Source organism: Leptonychotes weddellii, chromosome 7 (genome assembly GCF_054177405.1).
Source record: "Leptonychotes weddellii isolate Sample4059 chromosome 7, ASM5417740v2, whole genome shotgun sequence".
NCBI classification, from domain to species: domain Eukaryota; kingdom Metazoa; phylum Chordata; class Mammalia; order Carnivora; family Phocidae; genus Leptonychotes; species Leptonychotes weddellii.
Window position 1 is genome coordinate 23196684 of NC_138375.1, and position 10035 is coordinate 23206718.

The following is a 10035-nucleotide window of genomic DNA, read 5'->3' on the forward strand; positions in this document are numbered from 1 at the left end:
AAAATAAAAAAAAAAAAAGGAGATTCACATGAAAATAGAATGACCTAAACAAAAACTATAGCAACTTTGAATGGTATCATTTACTCTGATTAACAGCAGAAAAATTATGCTGACAGAAAGTAGGAAAAGTTTGCATGGATATAGAAGAGTGTTGGGCCAAAAATGTACCATGACATAACAGAAAAAGCCTGATTTAGGTCTTTGAGACTTACACATAAGCTGACACTGTAACAGTTTATTTCTTTAAATATCAGATATGTCAAACTTCAATCAAAATAATTCCAAAGTAAAGGGGTGCCTGGGTGGCTCAGTTGGTTAGGCGACTGCCTTCGGCTCAGGTCATGATCCCGGAGTCCCGGGATTGAGTCCCGCATCAGGCTCCCTGCTCAGCAGGGAGTCTGCTTCTCCCTCTGACCCTCCTCCCTCTCATGCTCTCTGTCTCTCATTCTCTCTCTTGCAAATAAATAAAATCTTAAAAAAAAAAAAAAAAATTCCAAAGTATATCAAATACTTTGAAATATCATATATATGATATCATATATCAAATGATCTATACAGGGACCATGAGATGGTTTTAAATTAATATCAAATATTTATTAATTTATAATTAATAAGTTAATAATTAATTATTAATAAGTTATCAAATATTAGGATGGCTTGGAAGATTAGTGAATATGTTGGCCAACTGTGAAAGAACCCCAAAGCACTGAAAATGATTTCAATAGTATAAAATCTTGTTTAAAAGGTACAAATGGGGGGCACCTGGGTAGCTCAGCTGGTTAAGTGGCTGCCTTGGGCTGCTCAGGTCATGATCCCAGGGTCCTGGCATTGAGCTCCACAGCAGGCTCCCTGCTCAGAGGGGAGTCTGCTTCTCCCTCTCCTCTGCCTGCCACTCCCCTTGCTTGTGCTCTCTCTCTCTGTCAAATAAATAAATAAAAACCTTAAAAAAAAAAAAAAAGGTACAAATGGTTCAATGAACTCCAAAAACTAATTTTTGAGATCCTGTGTGTCTTATACTGTGTACCTACGCTTAAATATGCCTGAAAAAATAAATGAAAATTCAATCTTTGAAAAATATGAAGAGAATATTATTTGTATTAATAAAGGAATCACAAGGGGCGCCTGGGTGGCTCAGTCGTTAAGCGTCTGCCTTCGGCTCAGGTCATGATCCCAGGGTCCTGGGATCGAGCCCCTCATCGGGCTCTCTGCTCAGCAGGAAGCCTGCTTCTCTCTCTCCCACTCCCCCTGCTTGTGTTCCCTCTCTCGCTGTGTGTCTCTCTCTGTCAAATAAATAAAAATCTTTAAAAAAAAAAATAAAGGAATCACAAAATTCCAAAGCTCAGAAGCCTTTGTTATACTTTAAGTTACTAAAATCTTAGCACATGTTGAAATTCTGAATATCTACAGAATGGATTTCTAGTTAACAAATTAAATACTCAAAGATGGTATGTATCACTGCATGCAAAGATTTTTAAACAAAATTATACGTCTTGATAAGTACTGTATTTCAAAATAGTGACCTTAAGAACCTTATTCCAAAGCTGCAACATCTCTGTAATCAATCTTTGGAGCCAGTTTAAAAGCCACGCAAAAGTCAGTTCCATCATTTTAGTTACTTAACTATTTTATATTAGTGTGTATTATTCAGCTGAACTACCTACTTATTCTTCAAGATACAGGATGAAATTATTACATTAAGGTTCTTGTCTACAGGCATTAGAAACATTAGTAATAGACTGTGACTATCTTTTAAAAAGGACTTTTTTAACATTTTATTTTTTTAAGTAATCTCCACACCCAATGTGGTACTCGAGCTCACAACCCCAAGATCAAGAGTCGCACACTCCACTGACTAAAAGCCAGCCAGGTGGCCTTTAAAAAAGACTTTAGGGAGCCTGGGTGGCTCAGTCGGTTGAGTGTCTGCCTTACACTTGGGTCATGATCCAGGGGTCCTGGGATCAAATCCCGAATCCCTGGGATCAAATCCCGAATCTGGGCTCCCTGCTCAGCGGGGAGCCTGCTTCTCCCTCTCTTGGCTCGTGCTCTCTCTCTCAAATAAATAAAATAAAATCTTGGGGCGCCTGGGTGGCTCAGTTGGTTAAGCGACTGCCTTCGGCTCAGGTCATGATCCTGGAGTCCCGGGATCGAGTCCCGCATCGGGCTCCCTGCTCTGCAGGGAGTCTGCTTCTCCCTCTGACCCTGCTCTCTCTCATTCTCTCTCTCAAATAAATAAATAAAATCTTTAAAAAATAAATAAATAAATAAATAAAATAAAATCTTAAAAAAAAAAAAGACTTTCAATGCAAGGATCTTGCAGATTACAAAATTGAAAGGTGCCTGAAGGGGTGCCTGCCTGGCTCAATCAGTAAAGCAGGCAACTCTTGATCTTGGTGTTGTGAGTTTGAGCCACGCATTGGGGGCAGAGCTTACTTAAAACAAAGAAAAAAACAAAAACAAAAACAATAAGCAGAAAACTAGGGGAAAGGTACATGGTAAACCAGGATGGAAAACACAGCACCAATGGGCTAGGGAGAAAGAAGCTCAAAGAATCATGTCAGAGAACAGTGATCTCAAGGAACCATGTCAGAAAACATTCTGATCCACCCACTGGCACCACTTGATAGGTCTCCAAAAACCCCACAGCCTGTTCCGTTATCAAGATCCAAAGCCCTGGGAGAAAAAATCTGATTGGAAAAGCCTAGGTGTGACTGCACTACAAAAGGAGAGGGGTAAATGCTTCAAAAGGGCAAGCTAGGGCTACACACAATGGCGGAACCCCTATAAAAGGAAGTGAGGAAGGGGTAAGGAGAGAGGGGACACAACATGGTGGAGAATAAAACAATAAATGTCCACAACAGTCCAATCAGAACCATGGGAGAGAATTATTTCTCCATTTTAAAAAACTCTGAGGCTCGGGATGCCTGGGTGGCTCAGCCAGTTAAGCGTCTGCCTTCACCTCAGGACATGATCCCAGGGTCCTGGGATCGAGTCCCACATTGGGCTCCTTGCTCAGCAGGGAGCCTGCTTCTCCCTCTGCCTGCTGCTCCCCCTGCTTGTGCTCTCTCTCTCTTTCTCTCTGACAAATAAATAAATCTTTAAAAAAAAAAAAAAAACTCTGAGGCACAGGGGGGCTTAAAGAATGTATGTAAAACAAAAGATACATCTCAGAAAAGGACTATGACACCTCTTTCCACTTCTACTATTCCACAGGAACACTCCAAATTATACCTGGCCACTTAAATAATTAAATCCAACATTAAAGCACTAAGATCTGGGGTGCCTGGGTGGCTCAGTCATTAAGCGTCTGCCTTCGGCTCAGGTCGTGATCCCAGGGTCCTGGGATCGAGCCCCACACCGGGCTCCCTGCACCACGGGGAAGCCTGCTTCTCCCTCTCCTACTCCCCCTGCTTGTGTTCCCTCTCTCGCTACGTCTCTGTCAAATAAATAAATAAAATCTTTAAAAAAAAAAAAAAAAGCACTAAGATCTGCCATCAATGAAAACATTTAAAAGTATCTAACACCCAAAGAAACAACAAAAATAGAAACACTCATAAACACAAAGAATAAATTGGTGGTTGCCAGTGGGCAGAGGATGGGGGGCGGGGATGAGCGAAATAGGTGAAGGGGACTAAGAGTTACAAACTTCCAGTTATAAAATAAGTAAGTCAAGGGGCACCTGGGTGGTTCACTTAAGTGTCAGACTCTTGATCTCAGCTCAGGTCTTGATCCCAGGGTCATGAGTTCAAGCCCCATGTTGGGCTCTACACTGGAGTTGAATTCAACTTCCAAATTAGCAAGATTCCTGGAGCCTACTTAAATAAATTAATTAAAATAAAATAAGTCAAGGGGATAGAAAGTACAACATAGGGATTAGTCAATAATAGGGTAATAACTTTGTACACTGACAGATGGTAACTAAACTTATCAAGGTGAGCATTTTGAAATGTTTATAATTGTCAAATCACTGTTATATACCTAAAACTAATATGTCAAATATACTTCAATTAAAATTTAATAGGGGTGCCTGGGTGGCTCAGTCAGTTAAGAGTCTGCTTCCTGCTCAGGTCATGATCCCAGGGTCCTGGGATGGAGCCCTCATCAGGCTCCCTGCTCAGCAGGGAGTCCGCTTCTCCCTCTCCTGCTCCCCCTGCTTGTGCTCTCCCTCTCTGTCAAATAAATAAATACTTAAAAAAATAAAATTGTTAATAAATACAATAATGATGTCCTGAAGAAATAAAGAAATAAATAAAATGCAAAAAAAAAAAGTATATGACACCGCTTGAGGTAATCCTCCATGAGGCATTCTGAAAACTCTATTGACTCCTGGAGGCATCTATGGAAAAACCAAACAGTCAGGGAAAGGAAAATATCTGGCTCATCGGCTGCCCTCCCCCTTCAAACAGTCAGGGGAAGATTACAGGAATCTTGCTAATTTGGAAGTTGAATTCAAGTTTAAACCTAACGGCCATCCTTGCTGTGGCCTCTGAAGATTTTTTTCAGTATCTATGTCATTGATGCTCCATCCAGACTGAGCACCGGAATCCCCAGAGGGGTCTAAGCATCTGTATTTTAATAAAAGCCACAAAGGAAAATCATTGGTAAAAAGTGTAAAATGTGTACCTAAATTCAAAAAAGAAAAAAAAAACTCCTCACAATGACTTTAGAGTCACTCCCAATAGGTAATCTGAGGCCAAACCATCTGCTTGTTAGCAAGCTGAGCCTTCTGTTCGGTAAAGAGGACAGGAGGGACACTAGATTCAGGATGTAAATCAACGTCATTTTTTAAATACTGTAGATTATAGATGTGTTAAAGATGGATAATTCAAAGAAAATGAACAAATGACAACCTACATAATACGGATGACTGTCACAATGCAAAAGATGCAAACGGAAGTACAAAAATGAACAAAATTACTCTATGCTGAATTCTAAAGTAAGCCTAGTGGCTACCCTTGAGGTATTAGGCAGTAACTGGAAAGGGAGCAACTGGGGCTTCTGGAAAGTGGTCATGCTCTGTTTCTTGATCTAGGTGCTGTTTAACAGTTGTGTTCAGTTTGTGAAAATTCATCACACCAAATGCACTTTCCTGTACACATTATTGAACAAAAAATACTTTTCAAAAGCCATAATGTCTCAGTTTTTTTCTAAAAGTCAAAGTAAGGGGCGTCTGGGTGGCTCAGTGGGTTAAGCATCTGCCTTAGGCTCAGGTCATGATCCCAGGCTCCCTGCTTCTGTCCCTCCCCCTGCTTGTCCTCCTCTTGCGTGCACTACCCCACCCCCCGCCCCCGAGTAAATAATATCTTTTTAAAAAAAAAGTCCAGGGCACCTGGGTGGCTCAGTCATTAAGCGTCTGCCTTCAGCTCAGGTCATGATCCCAGGGTCCTGGGTTCGAGCCCCACATCAGGCTCCCTGCTCAGCAGGAAGCCTGCTTCTCCCTCTCCTACTCCCCCTGCTTGTGTTCCCTCTCTCGCTGTGGCTCTGTCAAATAAATAAAATCTTTAAAAAATAAAATAAAATAAAATAAAAATAAATAAATAAAAAAGTCCAGGTAGAACTAATTTTCACCATTTTACAATTTCTTTACACTTTTTCTCAATTGTTTGGATTCAAATACAGTAGTTCACACACCCATATACAATGTATCATTAATGACCTGCCTAACCTTAAAATTTAGGTTTTAACATCCTAAGAGTACCCAAAGATAACAAAGATGGATGCTAAGCTAAAGCAGTGAATTTATTAAGCTATATATTGTGCCTAAAGCTTGGAACTTAATATCAAACATAAATTAAAATCTAATATTAACAAGCATAAATGCCTAGGCTCTCAGTAAAGAGTAATTCCTGACCTCCTAAAAAGAGAGATACAAGTTGAAGACATGGGGGGGAAATCTCCCAAAACTTATGGAGAAGGTGACAGGTTTGGTTATTAGTTCTGTAAAGATGTGGACAGAAGTTATATAGGTTAATCCCTAAAACCTAAATATAAAGCAATGCCAAATCCCAAGCCCACCCACTTCCATTTCAACTCCCTGCCTGCAAAAGGGGAAACAGAAAATTTCTCTATGTGACTGTTGAAATCAGCAAGAAAATAGAATTGGCTAGTGTCTGAACCTTAGCCACGATATGGAAAGTACAGTGGCTCCTGACATAAACACAACACATGGTTTCAATTACCTTGCCACCAAAGAAATTTAAATTGTCTACATTTTTTAAGTACCATTAAGCTTCGGGGCACCTGGGTGGCTCAGAATGGTTAAATGTCTGCCTCCAGCTCAGGTCATGATCTCCAGGGTCCTGGGAATCGAGCCCCGCACTGGGCTCCTGACTCAGCGAGGAGTCCGCTTCTCCCTTTCCCTCTGCCTCTCCCCCCTGCTCATGCTCGCTATCTCGGTCTCTCTCTCAAATGAATAAATAAAATCTTAAAAAAAAAAAAAGTACCATTAAGCTTCAACAAATTCTTTATCTTATGAAAATCAAGCACAGAAACAGAGCAAGTCAATATGCCTGAGCTTAACCTTTTCCAGTAACATACTTGAGGCAAAAAGGGGCTTTTTCACCATAATTTCTCACTTGAAGTGACTCAAATCCAAAAGCTAATTTTGGTTTTAGTTGGGGTTTTTGTTTCTTGGTTTTGTTAAGTTTTAGTTTTACGCACAGGATGTATCCACACAGAAAACTATCAAAAACTATAAACCAAAACATTCACACAGGAATATAGATGACTTGTTTTCTTCATTTTTTCTGTATTTTCTAAAATGTTACTTTTGTTCCAAAGGAAAAAGATAAAGACTTAAAGAAAAATGTTTATTACCAAGATTCTAAATTGTGAAGCCTAAAACTTTGGCAAGTTGAATACTTCCTAAAATCACATTTCTAGGACACTCTACATCAACAGACCATCCCCAACTTAACAATTTTTCAACTTTATGATTGTACAAGAGTGATACTTCAAATTTTGATCTTTTCCTGGGCTGGTGGTATGCATACAATTTGCTAGGCACAGCCACAGGACCACAAGCATAACCAATGATAGACTTAGAGCCATTCTGTTTTTCACTCTCAATACAGCATTCAAAAAATTACATGAACTATTCAACACTTCATTATAAAATAAACGCTGTGATAGAGGATTCTGCCAACTGCAGACTAACGTAAACGTTCTAAGCACGTTTAAGGTAGGCTAAGCTAAGCTATGATGTTTGGTAGGTTAGGGGTATTAAATGCATTTTCAACTTAAAATATTCAATTTATGATGGGTTTATCAGAACATAACCCTATCATAAATTGAGGCAGATCTGGGGGTTGTTTTCCCAAAGAACAAAAAGGAATTTCACAGTCTGCTTCCATCATAACTCAGTAATTAATAAACACACTGAGCCCCTTTCACACCCAGAGGGACCTCTTTTCAAGTGATCATTATTAAAACCTGCAAATGGGAAACCTAAATATTGCAAATATTCTAGACATTTATATCAAAGTAAATTTTAATTCACTAATTACTAAATACTAGGAGGGCACAGCCCATATAAAACTCACCTATATCTAGTAAGTTTTGGTGAAGTAAGACTAAATTGTATTATAAAGATTACATTTTTTGCCCACCTCTGTGAATTGGGAAAACTTTATTAAAAATCAAAACATAACTTGGATATTTCTGTATTTTCTGTATCTGACTCTCAAAATGTACTGTTTGTAGATTTCATGCTGAGATAAAACAAGCTTCTAGAACCATCTCACCATATGTGATTTATAGAATATCCATCCAATCATCTGGCTGATTGGCTGCAAATCTCTAAAAACAATTTTTGTAAATAAACAGATATGTGATGAAGCAAATATAGGGAAACGTTAATGACAGAACCTAGGAGGAGAATATACAGATGTCCACTTTAGCATTTTTCTTCAACTTTTCTGTGCGAAAATTCTCAAAAGATACCAAGGTGAAAATAATCTTTCGAAATCACAACACGAAGACAGATCTATAGCGACTGTAACCTACCTATGGCTGTGAGGCCTTTCATCAAATCACAAACCCAACATTTTTAGCACCCCCCAAAAAAGTCCTTCCATAAGATGGCAAGATTTTCTGGAGACTAGTGAAGCGATAAAATATAAAAGTGATACTAAAAATAATGTCTTACCCAAAGGAAGGCTACCTAGGAAGTCATTTTCCAGGAGGTGACATGAGATTTTTGTTGGACTTTTATCAGATGTAAAACAACTTTTGCCTCCATTACCATTTCACCGAAATTTTTCAAAATTCCAAACAGTACACTTTAAGTTTTGGCTTTTTTTTTTTTTTTTTTTTTAAATCTCCCAAAAAGCAGATCCGTGGAGCCCCCCCAGGTCCTAAAACCTGCGAAACCCAGAGTTCGGGGCGCTGGTGGTTCCGGGTGTTTCACTCTAACGGGCAGTCTCCAGGTGGGATTGTACCCTGGGGTCTACACGGGTTAAACAGGCGGAAAAAGGAAGACATACAGACCGCCAGGGAGTCAAAATCAAAGGAGTGACTGTGTAAGAAGGAAGGGAAAATCCAAGCAATCGGTGCGGGGAGGATCTGGAAGCACCGGGCCAGCTGGGCGGTCAGCTCAGGAACTCGGAGGGCAGACGCGCAGAGCCGGAGGCCGGGCTCCCGCCTGCGCCCGGGTCCCGCGCCGGCCGCCAAACTCCGGCCGCCCCCGCCCTGCCCGCCGCGCCCGCACCTCTCGGTCCTTGAGGCCCAGCAGGAGCACCTCCTCCATCAGGGTCAGCCTGGTTTCCTTGGAGTCGCCCTTGTCGTCGTCGTCCTGCTCGTCGCGGCGGCTCTGCGCGTCGTCCTCGCTGCTGCCGCCGCCGCCGCCGCCCGCCACCCGCTCCTTGTCCGCGGCGTTGCGGGAGGCCTCGGTGCGCCGCTGCACCAGGCCCGAGCTGCGCTGGGTCAGCGAGGTCATGGCTCCCGCCGAGACGCCGGGCCGAGAGGGACGCGGGACCTACCGGGTCTCCCTCCTCCTCCCCCCGCGGCCCCTGACCCGGGCTTCCGTGTTAAATCCCGGCTCCGGGGCGACGTCTGTCGGCAGCTGGGCCGGGAGCAGTCATGGGGAGACGGGTCGGGGCGAAACGGGCGGGCCGGGCGCCGGCGAGGCGGAAGAAGGGCTCTTCCCTCCTGCGGCCGCGAGCCCAGAGGCAGCCCGAGCTCCTAGGTAGAGAAGGGGGTGGAGGTGGTGGCGGTGGCGGTGGCGGTGGCGGTGGCGGTGGCGGCGGCGACGGCGGCTGCGCCTTCCCAATATGGCGGCGCTGGCTGACGTCACCGGAGATGTGGCACAGCCGGCTCGGGGCGGGGCGGGCCGGGCCCGGAGGGCGCCGGAAGCCCCGGGCCGGGACCTGGCGGCGGGGGCGAGGGCGGGTATCCGCTGACTGTGACCCCTTCCCGGGCTCTGGGGTATCCGCGGGCGCTCGTCCTCAGCTTGGCGTCCCTTGGCCGCCGGGCCCGCAGTCCCCCTCCCGTGGCCCATGACGTGTCCTCCCTTCGTCCGCCTCCCCTTTGGCCCCTCGAAAAAGAGGGCCTGCAGCCAGAGACTGGTGAGGCCCCCCCCACGAATGGGGGAGCCGTGGCCTTGCGAGGGTGGACCCCGCTCAGCCTCAAGCCATGCCCTTACCGCTCCCGACACCACCATCCTCGGAGCTGGCCGCGGGCGGGGGGAAGGGGCGGGGGGGGCGGCAGGGACCCGGCTTGGAGTCCGGGGTCCCCAAGAGACATAGGAAGGGCTTTGCTCGCTGCTGATGGAGCGAGAGTTCGCTCTCTGCCCACGCGCCCTGACCCTTCAGAAGGAATAACTGTATTTAAATGGCCTGAAAGTGGACTTTTAGTGTTTACTACGTGTATTAAAGAGAGGTTAGAACAAATTGAATAGTTTTGTTTATAAAACTTTCCTCGCCTCCGACTTGTAAAGTGACCAGGCGCAGTGAGTACAGTTAGTACTGTACCCGACAGTACACTTGACCTTAACGATCTTTTTTTTTTTTTAAAGATTTTATTTATTTGACAGAGAGAGAC

General features: G+C 43.7%; 1 protein-coding gene across 1 annotated transcript in view; it reads right to left on the minus strand.

Annotated features, from left to right (window-relative positions):
- Window positions 1–9258, minus strand: part of GOLPH3 (golgi phosphoprotein 3) — a 52997-nt gene extending 43739 nt beyond the window's left edge. Inside the window, exon 1 of the mRNA XM_006737294.3 lies at window positions 8705–9258. Coding sequence (XP_006737357.2) covers window positions 8705–8932 — 228 coding nt within the window. The 5' untranslated portion in view covers window positions 8933–9258. The remainder of the gene's footprint in view (window positions 1–8704) is intronic.
- Window positions 9259–10035: the final 777 nt, after the last annotated feature.